The sequence below is a fragment of the Schistocerca piceifrons genome, chromosome 7 (assembly GCF_021461385.2).
Source record: "Schistocerca piceifrons isolate TAMUIC-IGC-003096 chromosome 7, iqSchPice1.1, whole genome shotgun sequence".
Taxonomy (NCBI): Eukaryota; Metazoa; Arthropoda; class Insecta; order Orthoptera; family Acrididae; genus Schistocerca; species Schistocerca piceifrons.
The window spans coordinates 193,015,706-193,038,911 of NC_060144.1; the positions used below are offsets into that span (position 1 = coordinate 193,015,706).

Below are 23,206 nucleotides of genomic sequence, written 5' to 3' on the forward strand. Positions count from 1 at the left end.
AAACTTAACCCCCATTAAAATTTTAAGCAAATAAACTGGTAACTCAAAGAAGATGGAAATTATAATCCAGAAGAAGAAATTTTATGTTTTCATAAAAGGTTATCATCACAGTTAAGTGCTGGCTTGCGTTCTCAGTTTTTAAAAAGAATATTTGAAAAACCATTCTAAAACATGGCAAGGTTTACACGGCCAACGATTGATGTGTTAATCTTCCCCAACCTATCCCTCACACCTTCCTGATAAAGGAACTCTTTGTTTCAAAAGCTAGATATTCTATTATTATAATAGAGGGAAACATTCCACGCAGGAAAAATATATCTAAAAACAAAGATGATGTGACTTACCAAATGAAAGTGCTGGCAGGTCGACAGACACACAAACAAACACAAACGTACACACAAAATTCAAGCTTTCGCAACAAACTGTTGCCTCATCAGGAAAGAGGGAAGGAGAGGGAAAGACGAAAGGATGTGGGTTTTAAGGGAGAGAGTAAGGAGTCATTCCAATCCCGGGAGCGGAAAGACTTACCTTAGGGGGAAAAAAGGACGGGTATACACTCGCGCGCACACACACACATATCCATCCACACACATATACTTACTTTGATATCTATTTATTGGCAGTACTACACCTGTGCTGGTGAAACACTGACCTTGACAATTTGCATGATGTCAAAATTAGGCTGGCTATACTGCAATAGCGATGTTGCAATAGCAGCCCTACGTAGACAATATGGTAAATGTAAGCTACTGAGTGAATAACTGTATATATAAGAATTAATTTTTGACATGCTACTGCGATGATAGCAAATAAACAACCACATAACAATGTAGATATAATCATAACAAATCGTATGTTTTTGATAATGGAGCAAAGAAATACAGAAAATAAGCATTTGGTGATGACCTGTATCTTGAAAACAATACAGTACATGATTTACAAAATAAATAATAACCGAGATTCCAACTTCTCACTATACATTTTATAATGACAATCATGCACTAAGTAACCAATATTCGTAGCTTTTCATTCACCATTTTACGGTGATTGGTGCAATCTCACCATCAAGATCCCCACTGTTACTGTAGTCTGAATCAGTGCCAAAATCATCTTCATAGTTCTCATCACAAACACAAACTGAATGAATGTCTTTGCCCAAAATTTTGTACAGGAATATGCTTAGAGCCGTAACACTATGCACCTTTTCTAACAGGACTGTGTGTTCGTCCACTGCTTTGTAATGGAAATCTGTACTTTTCAGCACAATTTTTAGTGACTTTTCCCAGCCCTGAAAAATTCACTTTCTTTTATCAACACTGATAACTTTGCTATGGTAGGATACCCTTTCCTGCTCCAGTAAGCATAAATATGCCTGCAAATTGCACTAGTCGTGAAAGAATTCCAGTTTGTGACAGGGTGAGGCTGCTTTTTCTTATTTCAGGGGTTGCTAAAAATACATCATCTGATCCAGAAAGCTTGGAATCATAATGACTCGCATCTATATCTTTGAACTTCTGGAATAACACTCCTTTGCTTACTGTTCTTGCACTAATTCCAATAGTTTGATTTCATGTTATCAGCAGAACTGACAGCAGTCCGTGAATACTTGCATATTCTTTTTCCTTCTTGCAAAAATCACAAGTTCTCGGTAGTAACTTCAGTGGCTTGCTGTCTAGCCGCACACCTTGATGCAAAAGACAAATGAAGTTTTTCCGAGTATCAGAATTTTCTAAACCACAGTGAAACAAAGCACAGGACAATGCAAGCACATGGTAGAAACCATATACAACACATCTTGTTTATGTTCACATCAAACAGAGCCAGCAATGCAGGAGCTTAGACGTCACAACCAGCAATGATTACTGATGTGTTGGCAAATGTGCCAACACCTTGTAGATAGAGGAGGCCGAAATGCACGCTATCTAACGCAGACGGGCGTGAATTCTGGAACAGGATAAGTATTGAATGCTAATAAGAAAAGTATGCAGCTCCTTGAATACTTAACTTTTATTTATCCTTGTTGTGAATACAACGTTCTTGATGAGACATTTCATACGATCACTATCAAACTATGTAAGGCTAATGGCGCCTTGCTAGGTCATAGCCATGGACTTAGCTGAAGGCTATTCTAACTGTCTCTCAGCAAATGAGAGAAAGGCTCATCAGTGTAGTCGCTAGCAAAGTCGTCGTACAACTGGGGCGAGTGCTAGTCCGTATCTCGAGACCTGCCTTGTGGTGGCGCTCGGTCTGCGATCACACAGTGGCGACACGCGGGTCTGACATGTACTAAATGGACCGTGGCCGATTTAAGCTACCACCTAGCAAGTGTGGTGTCTGGCGGTGACACCACAATTACCATGCTGGGATTGGTTCACACCACATGCCTAGCATCTTGTGCTTCTCGTTCTTAACTTGTTAAGCTGCACTGCCAACTTGAAATGCATATGTAAAGTGCAACTTTTCAGCAGCTTGGGTATACACATTTTGCATCCTGAAAGTAAGTATTGGACAGCAATTGTATCTTATAATTTATGTCTTCTCAACTGAATTTTCTTTGAAACTGCTGCTTCGCTTCCTCATAATAACATGGGCTGACAAGAATGAGTAATAACATGTCCACTAAAGTGAGAACAATTAAAAAAAGAATAAGAAGAAAAGTACCAAGCCTTTTCTGAGGGATTCTGTTGTGAACAACAAAACAACACTGGTGTGTTTCTGTGTTTGAAATATTATAGCACGAATCAGGACAAGATATGAAAGTTCAAGACAAAATTCCCAAGCAACATGCTACGAAGGTAACAGACAAAAGCTGTGTCAATAGTTTACTTTTGAGAGACCATATGATAGCATTAATACTCACCCGCCAATGACTTCACCCACACCTGGCAGCAAAATATCAACAGACTCTGTCAGCCTGTTGTCTTCTGGGCACAACGACATATAAAATGATTTGATGTGAGCTGGGAAGCGTGTCAGCATTATAGGTTTCCCAATTGCATCTGTCATGCGTCGCTCAGGCATTTCAGGGATGTCCTAGTGCCAACAATAAATGACAGCAACATAAAATTCCAGGTAAGCAACTTTAATAAGTTATGCTGATTCACATATAGCATATTTTAAGTAAACTTTATAGTCCATTCTATTCTTGTCACTCCACAAATTATATAAAAGAATAGTGTTTCAATCCAGTTACTGTTCTGTGGAATTGTGCAGTAAAGTAATGTAACAACGATATGGTTAGATAATCTGGATAAAAAGGACAATGCAGGAATTCCTGAAATCAATTATGGATTTTGCTGCCACTTACAAAAAATGATAATATAATCCAGCTTTAAGTTTGAATAGAACACAGCACAACATGTTAACAGTGTAATTTAATAATCATACACAAAAACTAGATACAGGATAAGCAATGAATAAGAAACATTGTTATAATGATAACGTCATACATTTCGATGTTGGGCTCAATTCACATGATATTCTGAGTAATACCTGAAATTACATATTAAAGGGATTATTAAATTTTTGTTACATTACTTACCTCTCCAAATTCATAAAAACTGCCATCATCTTTTTTAATGTTATTTTTACGTAGATATTCAATGGCTTCACCGTAATCCATGCGCAGGAAAGGTCGCGACGGGGGCTTGAAATCCTGTAACAAATTATAATGATCAGCATTAACAACAAAATTACTTATCAAAAAGAACCACAGCTGTTGTGTTAAGATTAGGACATGGTCATCATATACCTCCTCAGTTTCTGTCTAGGTCCCTTATTTTCTAATTTACATTGCTGACTTTCCTGCTGTGTGTCTGAAAAGTTAGCAATGACAGGCACCAGTAACATTCTGTCTACAGATCTCCACTGTTTACACGTTAACTCTCCTTCAGCCAACCTAAGCAGCATCTACTTTGTTCAATTTAGTCTAGTCTTAAAGTGCGAGAGACATTCACAGTGATATTTAGTAACCAGCTGCTTCAGGGAGTAGAAAGAGCCAAGTTACTGCAAAGTAGATGGGGAACACTATATACTTCAGACATTTAGAAACATATTCACTTCTTTTGTATTAAGAATGCTCTCTCTCTCATTGGTTACCGGATGATGCACTTCATTATGTCAAAAAGAATTAACATTTGCGGGAACGCTTCCCTTCTCAAAAAGAAAAGGGTGATTAGAACCATTTGTAGATCATGTCCAAAAACCTCTTGCAAAAAATTATTTGCGTTGGTGGTGCTAATCACAAGTACATATTCCCTCTGCCTAATTCTTTGTTATGAAGGACCACACTCCCGACCAAAGTAACACAAATTTGCACATGCGGGACACGAGACATAGGGGGCAACATACACTACAAATTAAAAAGATCTGTCATTGGCTCAAAGCGATGTTATGCAGGTTGTTGCCATAATTTTCAACTAGCTTTCTATAGACTAAAAATCTCAAGAGTCAGGGATTCAGTTTTTAAGCTTAAATTTTTGATAGAAGGCTTATTTTTTCTTTTCTACTGACGCGTTTCTGAATGTGAACATACCGAATGAGTGACTATCTAAAACAGTTTTCACAATTCCTATGTGCTGGTGCTAGAAGTGTGTGTACAGTTATCATCATTGAGTCACTGCGTAGTTTGTGTATGAATTATATTGTATTCTAGACTGACAGTGCAGTATATGACAATTGGGTCAGTTAAACTATTCTGACCATGTCACCTTGTAAGACTGAAGATAGGGGCATTTGTGTGTGTGTGTGTGTGTGTGTGTGTGTGTGTGTGTGTGTTTCATTGCTGGGATAAGGGAATAGACAGTGAGGTCACCAGTCCCTTGACGAACAGGTGGTTTATCTGAAGTTAGTGATGTCAACCAGAAACTAGCCTGAATTAAAATTTGACTGAATTACAAAAATATGTAGCAGTGATAAAAATTTAGGCATTGGAAGCAACATTCATGCCAGAGCTGGGAAATTACTTAGAGGTAAAAGTATATAGGTCAGACTGGTACACCCAGAACTCATCTGTGGCGAGAGAAAGCCTGCCCATATCTGACTGCCCATCAACCTAATTAAGGATTGAGACAAGTTATACAATAAAGAATCCTTCCTAGTTGGGAGACACACAGTAGTAGAAGTGAGGAGACTAACTCAACACACAATGAACATCAGTTGGACCTACAACAATAAAATAAGGTGTGAGAAATAATTAGGTCAGTAGGCAGGTGGGGTTATGTAAGTGTCCCCAGGGATCTGCATGCGCTGGGGCCTGTCACTCCCACAGCTGTCCAGTCCTGAACCATGAGAGCCAAAGTGTTAAAGATGGGAACAGCACCCACTGTTCGTTGAGAGCTGCCCCTAAAATGGAATATATGGTGTGGCAGGAAAAAGGGCTATCCATACCTAAAAGCAATTAAAACAAAGTAAAAGTGGAGTGACTAAGGCAGTCGGCAAATGAGAGCTTCGAGCTTCAAGCCCCCCCTCCCCTCTGATAAAGCAATGAGGTGGGAAGACATCCCAACCCAGCCACCCTGCATCCACTCTCCAAGTAGTTTAAAACATTACATCCAAGAATAAAAACAACTTTCTCAGTGAAAATGAAAAACAACTTCGAATATGAGAGTTGTCCACCAATATTACAACAGGTAAATGGGGCAGCACATTCTAAGAGGGTTAGGCAGAAGAGGCCCCAGCAGAGGACCTCGACGCACGTGCCAACTGCTAATCCCACACGAAGATAGTTATCACGGATCGCTGCCCCTTACATGTAAAATTTGACAAGTTGGATGATGGTGACTGTGTAAGTAGGCATTAGTTGGTTCTGTTGGTACTTAAGTAGTAAGCTCACTGCTTTGGCAAGGAGGCTGCCTATGGTACTAGTCTGGAAGGCACCAGTGGCCAATCTGTCAAATAGCAAGGTGGGTTCTCCCTACTAATTATGTTTTTCTGCTCCCAAAAATGAACCTACCTTTTTGTCTAATTTTTATCTTATATTAGAACAAATAAGCCCTCAGTCACAAATATTAAGTCAAAATTGACCAGGTTTCGACACTACTATGAGCGTCGTCTTCAGAATTAGACTAACTGTTCTAAAACATATTAAGTACATAATACATTAATAAAATTAAAGTTTTTACTGACTGGAAAAAGATACAGTACTTACAAGTCACATATAAAAAAAAGATCTAAGCTGGAAAGGCGATGTCATGAATAGTTGTAAGTAAGATGACGAGCCGCTAAGGGCTGCTCGTACTTTAGTGAACAGTCTTGTTGCAACCCTTGTTCACTAAAGAACGAGCAACCCTTAGCGGCTCGCCATCTTACTTACAATTATTCATGATGTCGCCTTTCAAATGGACAAGCATCTATTTCTCAGTTTGCATGGGGGGACAAGAGCTCGAGCACCAATAGTTAATCAAAATAAGTGGTGTAAAATAAAGCAACAAAGTGGGAATAGCCATAGTCAATATCATATGAGCAAACTAGGTTCTCAGCAGGGAATCTGTACTAGAGACAAAGACTGAAAGAAGATACAGACAGCGTGTAAGATTGCAGCACAGGAAAGAAATGGCTTCAGGCCTCATAGCAGCAGCACACACACTCCCAAAAGAATCGTGAGCCCTGTACATCCATGTGTGTATATCACCTCCTTCCCCCCCCCCCCCCCCACCCCTGTGCCCTCCACAATAACAAGAAGCCTGTTGAGTATCTAATTACAACTAAATATAAGCCAATCTTGACAAGTTTCAGATTACAGCAGACAAAGCTCATCTGCATTTATGGTACACATACACAATACCTTATTTTATACATATTTGTGAATTCAAACACTTTTTCAAAACTTTGTGAGAGGCACTTATAAATGTGCTCTGGTTGTAAACTCCCTCGGATATGCAACCTTCATTATGTACTTTACTTCTCATTCTGTGTGTTTGTGTGTGTGTGTCCCAATATATTAATAAACACACCTAGTAGAATTCAGAAAAAACCTGACGAATCATAAAAGCTTTTTTTGTAAAATACCCTACAAACAATCCATGCAGCATCCCAAGTACAAGATATATATAAGCTCTCAGCGATCATATGCTGTTGGTGTGCAGTTTGTGGTTATATGATGTAATAATAAAATATATGAAATATTAATTTTAAATGAGACAGGCAGAAGCAGCGCAGCAATGAAGCATATTCAAACAGAATGTGAGCTCAGTCATTGTAAGGGAAGACAATGGTCAATAAAGATGAAATGGCCAGTGCACTTCTCTTATTTCTTCTCTCTCTATGTATATACTTACAGGATTGAGATCACTGACAATTTGTCCTACAGGTGAATCCAATACCCTTTGCACAACATCACATACAAGATCCTCCAATCTCTCTAAAAGATCCTCAAATGTTATAAAAGGACATTCTGCCTCAATGTGGGTATATCTGAAACAAAATATGCCTGTGTATCTGCAGGAAGTTGACTTTCAACTACATTCTTCACTACATAGTCTAATGTCAAGATTGTAAAAGAAAAAAAAAAATCTAGTTTTCAGGTCAGTGAATACTTCAGATCATATCTATTTTTAACACTCACTCCGCTAAGTGCCTCCTTGTGCGACTCTGTTCAGCACGATAGCTCTCTGCTATACAGTAAACATCCCCCAGAGAAGGCAAACAAGTCTCCAGGTAGAGCTGAGAACTCTGTGTTAGATATGCCTCTTCACTGTAAGGCAGTATGAAAGAAATTAAAATTAATAATTTCCTACAATTAAGGAAATTCCAGGATGGAAACAATGAACAAAAAAATGAAGAAAAACCATTTGTGTGCAAATGAAGAAAGGTGATGGTGCATCAATTTCAGTACTTTACACACAGCAGTACAACAAACACCTGCTACAATAAATTGTAATCCAATTCTCCATCTTTATTCTCACTCATTTTTCCCTAAATATAGTATCACAATGAGAAATTGTGTTGTTACTCTCTTGATTTTTTAATCTTTTGGCTGTCCTGCCTTAAAACATGTCATGCCAGAGTCCTGATTTTGAATGTATCATTACACTCATTTAATTCAACAGCTACCATTCCTCCCAACTGTGAACACATTGTTTCCTAATCAGATAACTTGACATTATACAGATGAAATAAAACAAATCAGTTTGCTTTCATTCTGTTTTCATAGTAAAATAATTATTTTTAGTGTAGTATTGCTTGGCATTATAAAGTATTTAATGCTATTTTGTTGAAAATTGAGATTTTGAGAACTGTGGCTGTAATACTATAAGTTTCATAATTGAAAGAGCAACCAGCCAAACTATAGTTTAAAATGGTTTGTTTGAATTGGCAGTTGACCCTAAATAACGAGAAGTGTGAGGTCATCCACATGAGAGCTAAAAGGAATCCATTTAACTTCAGTTATACTATAAATCAGTCAAATCTAAAGGCCATAAATTCAGCTGAATACCTAGGAATTAAAATCACGAACAACTTAAATTGGAAGGAACACACAGAAAATGTAGGGAAGGCTAACCACAGACTGCATTTTATTGGCAGGACACTTAGAAAATGTAACAGAGCTACTAAGGAGACTGCATACACTACACTTGTCCATCCTCTTTTAGAATACTGCTGCGCGGTGTGGGATCCTTACCAGATAGTATTGATGGAGTGCATCGAAAAAGTTCAAAGAAGGGCAGCAAGTTTTGTATTATTGTGAAATAGGGAGAGTGTGTCACTGAAATGCTACGGGATTTGGGGTGGACATCATTAAAACAAAGGCATTTTTCATTGCAACGAAATATTCTCACGAAATTCCAATCATCAACTTTCTCCTCTGAATGCGAAAATATTTTGTTGACACCAACCTACGTAGAGAGAAATGATCACCATGATAAAATAGGGAAATCAGAGCTTGTACAGAAAGATATAGGTGTTTGTTCTTTCTGCACACTATACAAGATTGGAATAATAGAAAATTGGGAAGATGGTTCGATGAACCCTCTGCCAGGCAATTTAAATGTGATTTGCAGAGTATACATGTAGATGTAGAATCAAACCAGGACTGGTTTCAGATTTCTTACAAATCCACCTTCAGATGGCTGTTACAGGTTTTATTATTTTCTTGCTGGGGCCTCATTTTTTATTTCTTATTGGTTTTCTGCACTAGGAGAGAGAGTTTTTTTGTTCATTGTTTGGTAAAATTTACTAGAGAGATACTTCTTATGACCTCTGTCAAACCATTTATAAAAAGTTTTACAGTTATTAAAATGTGAAATGTGGTGAAGATTCTGGATGACAAAATCCCACTGTGTTTTTGTTACACAGAATCATACGGCACCCAAAGTTTTCGCCAAATTTCATACTTTAAAACCTTTGCTTTGATAGGGGTCACAAAAAATTAAATCTCTAGTAAATTTTACCAAATAGTGAACAAAAACTTTTGTCTACCCCAGTGCAAGCAAATGAATACAAAATGATGCCCCAGCAAGAAAACAATGAAACCTGTAACAACCATCTGAAGCTGGATTTGTTAGAAATCCAAAACCAGTCATGGTTTGATTCAAATAAACCTTTTTAAACCATGCTTGTGGCTGGCTGCTGTTTCAATTAAAATGATATAGCATTTAGTTTTGTAAACTACATCAGATACCAGGGGTCATATTTTCCCTACAAAATAAAATAACTTTCTAGAGTCACTACCTACAACCTGAGACCTACAACCTGAATATACTTACCCAAAATAGTCAAGCTTAAACAAAGTTGAACCACCCTCAACTTGTGTTTGTACAAGAGTGGGTGGAGTGACTTCACAGTAGCCCCTGTCTGCATAATGGTCACGGAATGCCTTCAGCACTGCGGATCGTGCACGCAGCACTGCTGATGTGTTCTCACCACGAATCATAATGTGCCTGTTGTCTAATTGAACATCTGGTAAGGCTTCTTCATTGAGGACAGCATCTGCTCCTCCTGCAGGGGCTGTGCCAATTAGCTCCCAATAGTCGACATGAAGTTCAACACCTCCAGGTGCCTGCAATGTAGGTAACAATTACTAACAATATCACTAAAAATTACACAATTTTCCAAAGTACCCTGCTCATTAACAAGAACTCTTATCAGCATAGGAGTAAAGAAATCTCTCTCTCTCTCTCTCTCTCTCTCTCTCTCTCTCTCTCTCTCTCTCTCACACACACACACACACACACACACACACACACACACACCACAATTTTGACTGGCTGATTGATTATTGAGGCTAAATGGACCAAACCACAAGGCCTCATCTTCCTTAAATAATCAAAGCCTCATTGATTCCACATGGAGAAATGGTGGCCAGCCAATTTTGTGTGTTTCAGTTTCATCTGAGGCACAGAACCAGGTAAAAAGATGAGCAAATAACAGCAATAATAATAAAAACAATGATAAGTTGTAAAATATAGCATTGCTACAGAGGTGACCTGTCTCAAAACAGCCAGAGACTCTCTAGGGCTTGTCTTGTGATGGGACATCATCTGACCAGCAGCCCTCCAGTTACTGTAAAAGAAGGCAGAGTGTGGAAGTCACAGAATTGGATCCTTTCAGTTTCCAGGCATGTACTTTACTGAAGACAACAAGGTCCAACTAGGTAATGTGATAAGGTATTATGCCATGAGTTGTTATACATGTTCTTTTAGTCAATGTAGACACAGATGAGAGGTTGGTGATGGTGCCCAGTAGCTAGTGTCCAGCATGTAATGCTTGAATAATTGTACTAAATACATAAGTCATGACTTATAGGAACAATGAGACCATTGCATCCAGTGACTGCTATCAGAAAATGGGTCACACTCGGCACACTTCTCTGTGGGATTTCATTCTTCTGTGTATGGAGGGTACTGTAGGATGCACCAAATGAAACATGAAGTAACTAGAGAGGGAGAAAATTCTGATTTAAACCCAGGAAGGTGTCTCATACAGAGTGGTAATGCCATAATTTTAATTTTATGTGGCTGAGGGGTTCAAATGGCTCTGAGCACTATGGGACTCAACTGCTGAGGTCATTAGTCCCCTAGAACTTAGAACTAGTTAAACCTAAGGACATCACAAACATCCATGCCCGAGGCAGGATTCGAACCTGCGACCGTAGCGGTCTCGCGGTTCCAGACCGCAGCGCCTTTAACTGCACGGCTACTTCGGCCGGCGTGGCTGAGGGGCCTGATGCAAGTCTTTGAATAGGACACTACTTCTGCTACCTGTGTGTCCCTAACATACCCCAGCTATCCAACCAAGGAAAAGGAATGTATAGTTTAATGTGGGATCCAAACCACATGTCATTTCTGGTGGATCCTAATACCATTGAGAGGTGAAGGTCAGTTTAAAACAGACTGAAAAAATATGTGCTCCAACCAGAATTTCATTCTGTGACCTTTCAATTTCCAGGCATATGACTTACCACTAGGCTACAAGGTCCAACTGAGTGAGGCTATAAGGTGTCATGCCATGAATTATCATAGGCATTCTTTTAGTCAATGAAGACATAGATAAGTTGTTGGCAATGGACAAAAGCCACCCTTATATTAAGTAGTCAATTGTGGACCAGTGTTCCAAAAATCAGCACAGGGAGCCAGACTAAAGACCCCCTAAGACCTAAAGATATCAACAGAGCCACTGGTTCACCATTGATTTAAGCAACTCACACTAGAGACTGACTGGTCTATGCTGTCCATTCCATTTGGTTTTTTGATCTGGTTTGTGGACTGGGTCCATTGCAGCCAGAGTCAATCGATTAATACGAACCTTTTGTTTGTTTATCTTGATTCTCCTTACATAGTTTCATCTATAGTTAGGGGTATTAGTGTGAAAATGACTGGGAAGATGAACATACCATTCTGAGGTCCAAAGTCCACACCTCGTCAAACCACTTGGCTGACACTGGGGCACAGATCAGTATTAGTATGGGCTGTAAGATATACTGCTGGAGGGGGGGGAAAAGGTGGATAGGGCCCTTTTCCATCATGGGATGAGGAAATGAGTTCCCTGGTGTGAGTACAGCAAGAACAAAGAGGGAGGGTATCTTATCCCCCTCACAAACAAACCACAGCCTAACAGTGAGAGAAATATGGGTGTTTTCACTCCTGCTAGAAGAGGACAATCATTCATCATGTTTGAAATATTTGTTGTTGTTCGAACTGGCTGGATACATTCCTGTTTTTTTGTTTACATCAAAATATAAGGATGATCGAAAGTTCAGAACTTCTATACCTTTCTTTCCTTCTTTAAAATTGAACACTTTGATGATCACAGGGAATATTGCTCTCCACTGGCGATACATAATGGCAGTTATGTTTTACGGAATGTTCTCATGCAACAACTGTCCACACAGAAGGAGTAATTTGTGTAGTGTGAAAACATGTATCCAAAACGGAAACATCTAGGGTTTTACATTGAAGCCGTATACTACGAGGCGTGTTTTTTAAGTAAGTACACAACGAAAGGTTATTTCAAAAAAGTAAATTTATTTTCAGAAAGTACATACTTCACTGTATTTTTCGACATAGTTGCCAAGTTTGAACAAACACTTATCATACCTCTCAACCAATTCTAAAAGACCCTCTTCATAAAAACTTTCTGCCTGCTCCGATAACCGAGAGTTCACTGCCGTTTTCATGTCATTGTCGTCATTATTGTAACGATCGCCACTGAGGTGGTGTTTGAGGTGGAGGAACAGATGGTAATCGCTCAGCGCAAGATCAGCACTGTAGGGTGGGTGGTCTAAAACTTCCCAGCCAAAACTGTCCAATAAATCGCGGGTCTCACCTGCAGTGTGAGGTCTTGTACTGTCATGGAGAAGGACAATTCCCCTTGTCAGCATGCCGCGTCTTTTGTTTTGAATCACTGTGCGAAGCTTTCTTAGGGTTTGGCAGTATGCTTCTGCATTGATAGTGGTTCCTTGTTGCATGAAGTTGACCAACAAAACACCATGCCTATCCCAAAACACCGACGCCATGATTTTGTGCTGGGACAGAGTCTGTTTGGCCTTCACCTTTACAGGCAAGTGTGTGTGTGTCTTCATTCCATGCTCAGTTGCTTCAATTTGGGCATGATATGTGAAACTCATGTTTTGTCTCTAGTTACAATCTGACTCAAGAAGCCATTACCTTCTTTGTGATAGCAAGTCAAGAACTTCATCGCACACTCAAATCTTATGGACATTGTCACGGCCATCTTTGAATTCTTGCACCAACTTACACACTTTGCTTTCACTCATAACAGTGTCACTATACACTTCGCAAATCTGTTGATGAATTTCTGCAGGAGACAGGTTCCTTGCTGACAAAAACTGTATCACTGAGCAAACCTCAAACCTCATACGCGGCGGGCGAGTTGATAGTCTTAAACATTTTGAAAGCAAAGAACAGAACCGTACAGGTTAGGTACAGAACAAACTGAGCATAGTTGTTACCGAGGCATGGCGGTACATGACGCATGCATTCACTGTGGTATGTGCGTGAACTACTAGTATCTACAACAAAACAGACCTTACTTAAAAAACATGCCTCGTATAACTCTTACCTCTTCAGGTAACATGACCCCCTTTGAAAGCCAAAATAAATGCACCAGTATGAAATCTGTTATGTATTGGCACCCAATGGAAATGGGGTCAAATTGGTCATCTAGTTGCACAAGGTTTGTACTCAGCTTTTCATCAGTCTGAAATGTGAGGTTGCAATGGAAATTTAGATCCTGTATAATACTGAGGTTCTTTTGAGGAGAGAAGATTCCCGGAGTGGGGAGAGCAGATAAAGGGAAGAGACTGTAAGTGTGTTGGTGGAATAAAGGGAGTATGTTGCATTGGAGTGGGAGCAGAAAAGGGGATAGGTAGGTGGGGGACTGGGTCTAGTTAAGGTTGAAGCCCACGGGGTTACAGGAATGAAGGATATGTTGTAGAGAGAGTTTCTACCTGAGCAATTCAAAAAAGCTGATGTTGGTAGGGAGGACCCAGATGGTGCAGGCTGTCTTGAAGCGAAGCACAGTCTCATATTACTGTTACTTTTGTACATATTTCTCTACAAATTATACTGCTGAAGTCTAGATCCGTGCCAGTGGCAGTCACGACAGTACTTACTTCGTTCTCAGAATTTAGAAATGCATCAGTTCATGTACCCAATGGGATGAGTCTTTGATGCAACCAACAAGAGGCAAGAAGAGAGGCAATTTATTTCTATAAGTGAAATTGAAACCATTGTCTTGTTTACTGTTTTTCTGTGTATTACTGAGTTTCGAGAGAGACATTGTGTGATTATGGCAGCAAGTGCTATAAAGTGGACTGATTTAGTTCCGTATGGTACTGTCATTCATTGGTGCAAGTCTCATGAATTAATTGCAGAGACACGAAAATGTATCAGATGTGGTGGTGAACTGACTACGATCAATGTTTTATAATTAAATCATGGAAGAAGGTAGGTGGCTCAATGTTTATTATTAATAGAGTCGCACATTTGATATACACAAAAACATTGATCCACCTACCTCCTTCCATGATTTAATTAAAAACACTGACCCACTTTCTCAGTGTGCTTGCACAGATTGATTGCTTAGCAACACAGAGTAGAGAAACATTTCACTGCTTTTTCGAATATATCATGGGTTGCAATGCTGTCCTTGGTTAGCAGATACTAGCATAATTTAAATAGCTATGAATGAAACAAGGAGCAATTAAATTTATAATCCTCATTTACAGCATTGTTTCACACTGTCTTCCAACACATTACTTTGAAACACATTGTCTGCCTGCTGCTCTCTCATTGGCTGTGTAAAACAAACAGCTGACACACCTTTTGTTCCTGTCATATCTCATGGCAAGAGCCAACAACATGTAAGTACACCACTGGCCCTATTTTAGACATTTAACAATTTAAATACATATCTCATTGTTTAGCCAGGCCATGAAAGCCTGCAGTAAACATTTCCTGTGGCAGATGTTGAAGCCAACAAGTGAGCTCTTAAAGTGTCCCAAACAGATGAAAATTAGTAGGTGTTCAGTCAGGGATGTTCCAAGCATTCCTAATAATTTGTTTCCAGTAACATTAGTGTTTGTCTTGCTGTGTAGACAGGCATTACCATTCAGAAGAATCACATCTGCTGTCAGAGGGCTGGGGGGGGGGGGGGGCAGTTGCTGGAAGGATATGGCCTACATTAGATGTCTAACAAGGGGAGGCCGCCAATTGTGAAATTCAGATTCGATTCATACTGCGCATAATAACAGCTCATGGCCAGAGGTGTAATGTGGCAAAGCACCAAGATGCACTTCTCAGCCGTTGTCGAGAAAATAGACAGTTAAAAGAAACCGCTGCGGTGAAATACTCTCTACGATTAATGATTTCCTACAACGTCGTGGCGCGGCGGTAAGCGCTCGGGTTTGTAATCCGAAGGTCGCCGGATCGAATCTAGCGCCATCCAACTTTTTTTTTATTATTTGTTTTTTGTAGTACACACACACACACACACACACACACACACACACACACACACACACACACACAAAGGCTGTCCTGGTAACCCGACACGACATTAACAAGGTGACGCATTCGTATACGTCACAATATTCAATCACGATGTCTGGACGAGTCTTGCCACTTGTTTTCATTGCCTCCAAGAGTCCACAGGTACGTTTGGACCCAGAGTACAGAAGACAGTTGACGAGTACGCCAAGAAGTATACCAACGTTGTTATTACATCCTCCAAATCCGGTAAACTAACAACGGGTTTGTTCATGGACTTCTTGCATAATGCTTTGCAACCATACGTACAAAAGAAAGAATTTCTCCTTCTGATCGACTCTTGGGGTGGGCAAACGAATCCGGCTTTATACGATGAGATGTTCCAGGACGATAAGAAGTTACCAACGTGCACTATAAAAGTCATTCCTCCAAAGTGCACTCCTCTCGTCCAACCGTGTGACGTGTATTTTTACCGGCAGGTAAAAAATTTGATCAAGCGCCTTCAAAATTGTGCTTTTTTAATTGAGCGAAACAGTGACATCAACTCCAGAGACGATTGTATAAAAATCCAATCCATCGTCCACCACCAATTGTCTTCTCCGATTTTTGCCGATATGATACGATACGAGTGGTATGCATCAAACTTGACGAACGATGGAACAATTTTTCAGAATGTCAATCAGGTGTGTTTCCCAACAGATAATTTAAAAAACAATTGTTCTTATAAAAATGCATCGTTTATCAGATGTGCTCGATGTCGTGCTGTTTTCTGCTTTCCATGTTTCTATGATAACTATCACTCTGGTTCGTGCGATACTCCAGCTACTTCTGGTCACTAATTGTTAATTATGTGCGAGTGTATACCGAACTTTTCAATAAATTGTATCCACTTGAATATTACTTGTGATATTGTGTTTTATTTCAAGTATTATTTTTCCACGACAAACGACTTTCAACAACTTATTATACGCACAATTGTTGCAACTGATTGCTGGGAATTGTGTGTGTGTGTGTGTGTGTGTGTGTGTGTGTGTACACATTTGAATTACAAAAAAATAAAAAAATTTGCATGCCCCGAGATTTGAACCGGCGACCTTTGGATTACAAACCCGAGCGCTTACCGCTGCACCACGATGCTGCAAGAAATTATTAATCGTAGAGAGTATTTCACTGCAACGGTTTCTTTTATCTTTTAACTGTCTATTTTCTCGACAACGGCTGAGAAGTGCATCTTGGTGCTTTCCCACATTACACCTCTGGCCATGAGCTGTTATTATGCGCAGTATGAATCGAATCTGAATTTCACAATTGGCGGCCTCCCCTTGTAAGAGCAGTACAGCAGGTTACAGCATTAATAGTAACACCATGAAACTGGAGCTTCAGCAATATGACATCCTAGATTTTTTTTTCTTCTTCTATAGTTGAATGATACTTCCATTCCAAATAGAATTACCTTGATTCAGTGGAAAAACTTTATGAAAATTCAGCCACTTATGTACCCAGTTTTGTGAGAGCAATTTACCTAGGGTAAATGCAAGTTTGACTGTTACTGAGCGATCTTCACAGACAATTTCTTCCACATGTTACAATGTGGCTTTATTTAAAATCTCCAGAGGGCCACCAGGACACACAGTGATTCTTTCATGTCCTTTGTCAAATTTCTGAATCAAACTGAACACAGCTTTCCATGAAATACAGATCTCACCATTTAACTATGGAAGAACTATGCAGATAATTCCTTGGTTTACAAAAACTGCATAACTGCAGAATCCTAGTATTGGCTATCTTCTGTGCTGACACTTTTAGAAAAACATGTGAGTGGAATTTAAAATGGTATGCAGTATTCTGGCATTCATTACATCTTCACTGACTCAGTTCTGTACTGAGACGAATCATATAGAGCATGTTGATTTCACCAGGGGAGTTATGTAAGAATTTTATGAAAGAGGATCAGGTAGTGATAGTGGGTGGAGCAGGGAACAGTCTCGATAGGGACGGGGAATATGATGTCAGTGGTGACTTGGTTAAGATAGCTACTCAAACTGGTGGCACTAATGTGCATTTCATGCAACTGTTTCAGCGTCATGATCGGCCTCACCTTAATGCAGCTGTTAGGCGCGTTAATGTGGGGCTGTGGAGGGCACTGATGGCGGAGGGCATGGATCACATCTCAGTGGTGCCAGTTGGGTCTATCAGTAGATGGGGTTTCACTAGGCATGGCCTACACCTCAATAGGTATGGGAAGGGGAGGCTGGCTAAGCTTATAGGTGACAGTGTAGTGGGTGGTGGTGGTGGTGGTGGTGGTGGTATCACTCACGGAAAAATTCCGGTAGTAGTTGGTGTTAGAGCTGCACCTTTTTTAGACTGAAGTCAGCTGATAGGTATACCTGCTTAAAGGAAGTACCTCTAACTAAGGGCTCACCTCCAGAGGATGTAATGCTTCCAAGTAGAGAAGGAATTAGCACATTTCATCAAAATATAAGAGGTATTAGAGATAAAGTTAGTGAACTGCTAATAGATGTTAACTCTGAAATTATTGGTATATCAGAGCACCACTTAAATAATTTGATAATTCAGAGGCTTCCTTTACCAGGCTACAGATTAGCTGGCTGTTTCTTGAGGAGTTCCTTGCAGGGTTGGGGAGTGGCTCTGTACGTAAAAAACAGTATTTCATTTGTGTCCACAGACGTATCACGACACTGCACTGAACAGATATTTGACAGTTGTGCAGCATTAGTTGAATTTAGTGAAACTAAACTTCTAATTGCTGTTGTCTATAGGTCCCCTAACTCCAACTTCAGAGCATTTTTGCTTAAGCTAGAGACGGTTCTTGATTCACTTTGTAGAAAGTACCAGAAAGTAGTTATATGTGGTGACTTCAATATTAATTTTGTACATGATTGTGTAAGAAAAAGGACTTGGTAGATCTCCTAAATTCATATGATCTGATGTTAACTGTGTTTTTTCCAACTAGGGTGCAGGGGAACAGTAGCACAGTCATAGACAATATTTTTATTCATTCTTCATTACTAGATGGGCATTCTGTTAGTAAAAGGGTGAATGGCCTTTCAGACCACGATGCACAAATTTTAACACTAAAAGGTTTTTGTACTCAAACCAATGTCGTATAATTACAAACTACGTAGGAAAGTTAGTCCAACAGCAATAGAGAGTTTTTCAAAACTTGTTAAGGAACAAGAGTGGCAGGATGTTTATAGTGCCAAAAATATAGATGATAAATACAATGCTTTCCGTAACACATTTCTCATGCTCTTTGAGAGTTGCTTTCCATTAGAACATTCTAAACGAGGTACTAGCAGTAATGGACAGCCCGGTTGGCTGACTAGTGGGATAAGGATATCATGTAGAACAAAGCGGGAATTATATCAAAATGTTAGAAGTAGTCACAGTCAAGCTATAGCAGCCCATTACAAACAGTATTGTAAGGTGCTTAAAAATGTTATTAGCAAGGCAAAAAGTATGTGGTATGCAAATAGAATAGCTAATTCATAGGATAAAATTAAAGCCATATGGTCAGTTGTGAAGGAAGTGTCTGGTCAGCAGCACAAGGTTGATGATATAAAGTCAGTTCGCAGTAATAATATTTCTGTTACTGATAAATCAGATATATGTACAGTATTTAACAACCATTTTCTGAGCATTGCTGGTGAATTAAATACAAATTTAGTTTCTACAGGAAATCATATAAATTTCTTAGCAAATGCCTTTCCGAGATTGACGCCTGAAATACTCCTCTGTGATACAGACAAGGGGGAGATTGAGTCAATAATTAAATCACTGAAGACTAAGGACTCTCATGGTTATGATGGAGTGTCTAGTAGAATATTAAAGTACTGTGTTGCACATGTTAGCCCTGTATTTAGCCATATTTGTAATTTTTCCTTTAGGAATAGTCAGTTTCCTGAGCGATTAAAGTACTCAGTAGTAAAGCCGCTTTATAAAAAGGGAGAAAGGGATAGTGTAGATAATTTTAGACCTATTTCTATGCCATCAGTGTTCGCAAAAGTTATCGAAAAGGCTGTGTATGTAAGGTTAATTGATCATTTTATATCACATGATTTGCTATCAAATGTACAGTTCGGCTTTAGAAGTTGTTTGACAACTGAAAATGCTATATTCTCTTTTCTCTGTGAGGTACTGGATGGGCTAAACAAAAAGTTTCGAACACTTGGCGTATTTTTTGATTTAACAAAGGCATTTGACTGTGTTGATCTCACAATATTGCTCCAGAAATTGGACCATTACGGAATAAGGGGAGTAGCTCACAATTGGTTCACCTCTTACTTTAGCAACAGGCAGCAAAAGGTCATTATTCACAATGTTGATAACGGCTGTGATGTGGGATCTGAGTGGGGTACTATCAAGTGGGGGGTGCCCCAGGGATCAGTGTTGGGCCGCTCCTGTTCCTTATTTATATAAATGATATGAACTCTAGTATTATGGGTAACTCTAAAATTTTTCTGTTTGCTGATGACACTAGCTTGGTAGTAAAGGATGTTGTGTGCAACATTGACTCTGTTTCAAGTAGTGCAGTACATGACCTCAGTTCATGGCTTGTAGAAAATAAACTAACGTTAAATCACAGTAAGACTCAGTTTTTACAGTTTCTAACACACAATTCAACAAAACCAGACGTTTTAATTTCACAGAATGGGCATATGATTAGTGAAACTGAACAGTTCAAATTCCTAGGTGTTCAGATAGACAGTAAGCTGTCGTGGAAAGCCCATGTTCAGGATCTTGTTCAAAGACTTAATACTGCCATTTTCACTATTCGAATGGTATCGAAAGTGAGTGATACTTCGACACGTAAATTAGTCTACTTTGCTTATTTTCATTCACTTCTGTCGTATGGTATTATGTTTTGGGGTAACTCTTCCCATTCTAGAAGGATATTTTTGGCTCAGAAACGGGTGGTTCGGGCAATGAGTGGTGTGAGTTCACGAACCTCTTGTTGACCTCTGTTCACGAGCCTGGGTATTTTGACATTGGCCTCTCAATATGTATATTCCTTATTGGTGTTTCTTGTTACCAATATTAGTTTATTTCCAACAATAAGCAGCTTTCACTCGGTTAATACTCGGCAGAAATCAAACCTCCATTTGGATCGGACTTCCTTAACTCTTGTGCAAAAAGGTGTGCAGTATACTGCTGCATCCATTTTCAATAAGTTGCCACTCAAATTCAAAAATCTTAGCAGTAATCCACGCGCTTTCAAATTGAAACTGAAGAGTTTCCTCATGGGTCACTCCTTCTATTCTGTCGAGGAGTTCCTTGAAAAATTAAGCTGATTCTCATTGTATAGCTGATAGCGTTTGCTTAAACTTATGGACTGATTTTCTTGCATGTTCATGAATATTTATTTTTGTCTGTTATTACTTTTATGATGTAAGTTCATGTACTGACACGTTCCATGACCTTGGAGATTTGCTCCTCAATTTGGTCCTACGGAACTTGACGTGTAAATAAATAAATGAAAATAAACCATATCACTATTATATTTTTGAGAAAAAGCAAATGGTTGGTTATCATCACAAAAGCAATTTTAACACATTTTTGCAGTTGTCAGCGCAATAACTTATCTGCAGAAATTTTAAATGACAGAATAATTTTTAAATTCACTATATATGTGTTGTCTTTGCTGTGAAGGTACAAAGTAAAGTTGCAGGTCTAACATTGCCCCACATAGCAGTCTACATACAAAATATTCCTTATACGTAGCTGGATTAGGTGGGAACAGAGCACGACTAAATATTATTTGTAGCAAGTAAGTCTGTAGTATCAAACGACTGGTAAATCAAGAAATGATGAGTTTTTATTATTAAGTTTGTTAACATACAACACTGGATGTGTAACTCACTGTTTTACCCTCAGGAACCTTCTTGACTGTTCCAAATAACTGGACCGATGACTCTGTAGTCAAGACAATAGCCTCATATGTCTGACACAACAGGTCATTCAGAACACACTGTAGAAAGCCAGACCCGTCACGCAGAGTGATGAACATCAAGGCCTTCCCTGGGCAAAGTAAAATGGTATGGTACATAAGGAAAGGTTGTCATTTATTAGAGAAAATATTGTTGTATCACTTCATACCACTACCTGACAAACACGCCAAATTGATAACAGGCTTAAATTTATTTGAGAACAGTTCACTGTGTTCTACGAATAGCTTACAAGATAAAGATAAGTCGTATACTAATACAAAATCCAACTCAATGCCAGCATTGCTGAAGTTGAGAGAGGGGAAAGAAAGAAGGGGGGAATGACAACAGACATTATATCCATACTCTAAAGCCGCGGTTTCAATACTGTTACTTCAACTATAAATGAAAGTGCACAGTCCAAATTGAAGGGGTAATCAGTACAGCAATCACCAATGTAAATTATGATCTATGTGACATACTACGCTTGACTGCTCCATGCCTGAAATATCTGAAACATTATGAGAAATTAAAGTGTGAAACAACATTACAAGATTACTGTAATGGGACAAGTGAGTAACAGAATTACAGAACTCCCTTATTTCAGCTCTCATGAATTAGAGCATTTATTATAACGGCAAACCGGGGAGGGGGAAAAAAAAAAATAAAAAAATAAAAAAAAAAAAAAATTCCCGAACCTTGTCTTGTAGCTTACATTTATAGAAAACAATTTACTTTGGCACAAAAACAATAACAAGTATGACCCAGTGGAAGTTATGAAAAGGAAGTCTAGATGTTAATGTCCGTCAAAAATCAATAAACATTCAGCAGCAGTTTACAGTACTACCAAAAAATGCTGAATCAAAATAAAGTGATTCAATTAGTTTAAAAATTAGGCAGAACTCCAGGGAGACTAGCTCTGAACATAAGTTAACTAACTGTAACTTCACAGAATTAACATCATTAAAAGAAAGAGCGTCAGGACTGTACATACAAAACCATGTCATAAATACAACTTCCCAAGAGACAAGCTGTGCCTTGTGCCACCTACGCACAGTTTTTCAGTAAAGGAACCAAACTTTGCCTTAGACCAACTAAATTTGGTTCTTTAGTAAAGGACTCAAATTTTAGTTCCAGTCCTAAATGCAGTTTAATCTGCCAAGAGTTATAGATTCATTCTGTTCCACAACACCTCTCAGGTTACACTGAGCACCTTCCTCTTGCTTAAAGTGGTCATTATACTTTGTATCTCATGTAAAAGGCATATGTTTGTAACAGAAGCTAGACCCTTCCTGAAAGATTATTTTCTTGATCTGCCGCCCCCCCCCCCTCTCTCTAATAATCTGGGCTCTAGTCTGATAGTGTTACCTCTCCCATCTTACACTAAAACCTTAACTGAGATGACAATGATCTGCAGCTGTTACCAAAATTGATTCCATTTTTAATCTACTTTCCTTTATAAATAAATAACACCACCAGATAAATTCTGAAATGTGATTTCTGTAACAGAGAAACATCCACTGAGAAAATTGGTGCATTTGGCACAATCATCAACACTGAAAAATATCAGGGGCCCATTATGAAACATTCACCACTAACATGAACTGCACTGCCTTCACAATCTGGATGCTTGTGTGTTGTTATAGAGATTAACTACATCCGAGCTTGTACACAACAAGACTTTCATATGGATGAACCAGAAACTTAGTAATCCATCACACTTTAAAACTGGTTTATTTAAACAGCCACTGGGCTGCACACAGTCTGCCCTGCCCTACTAAGTACCAATTTTCACATTATCAGCAAAGAAACAAC

The 23,206-nt window shown here is 39.0% G+C and overlaps 1 protein-coding gene across 2 annotated transcripts in view; it reads right to left on the reverse strand.

The window, feature by feature from the left end:
• The window catches only part of LOC124805087 (asparagine--tRNA ligase, cytoplasmic), a 47,761-nt gene that overhangs the window by 19,479 nt on the left and 5,076 nt on the right, over positions 1-23,206 (reverse strand). For both annotated transcript variants that reach the window (XM_047265524.1, XM_047265523.1), the window contains exons 5-10: positions 21,328-21,485; positions 9,705-9,997; positions 7,565-7,693; positions 7,278-7,413; positions 3,542-3,655; positions 2,861-3,033 (exon numbers count right to left, since the gene is read on the reverse strand). In XM_047265524.1, coding sequence (XP_047121480.1) covers positions 2,861-3,033; positions 3,542-3,655; positions 7,278-7,413; positions 7,565-7,693; positions 9,705-9,997; positions 21,328-21,485 — 1,003 coding nt within the window. The remainder of the gene's footprint in view (positions 1-2,860; positions 3,034-3,541; positions 3,656-7,277; positions 7,414-7,564; positions 7,694-9,704; positions 9,998-21,327; positions 21,486-23,206) is intronic.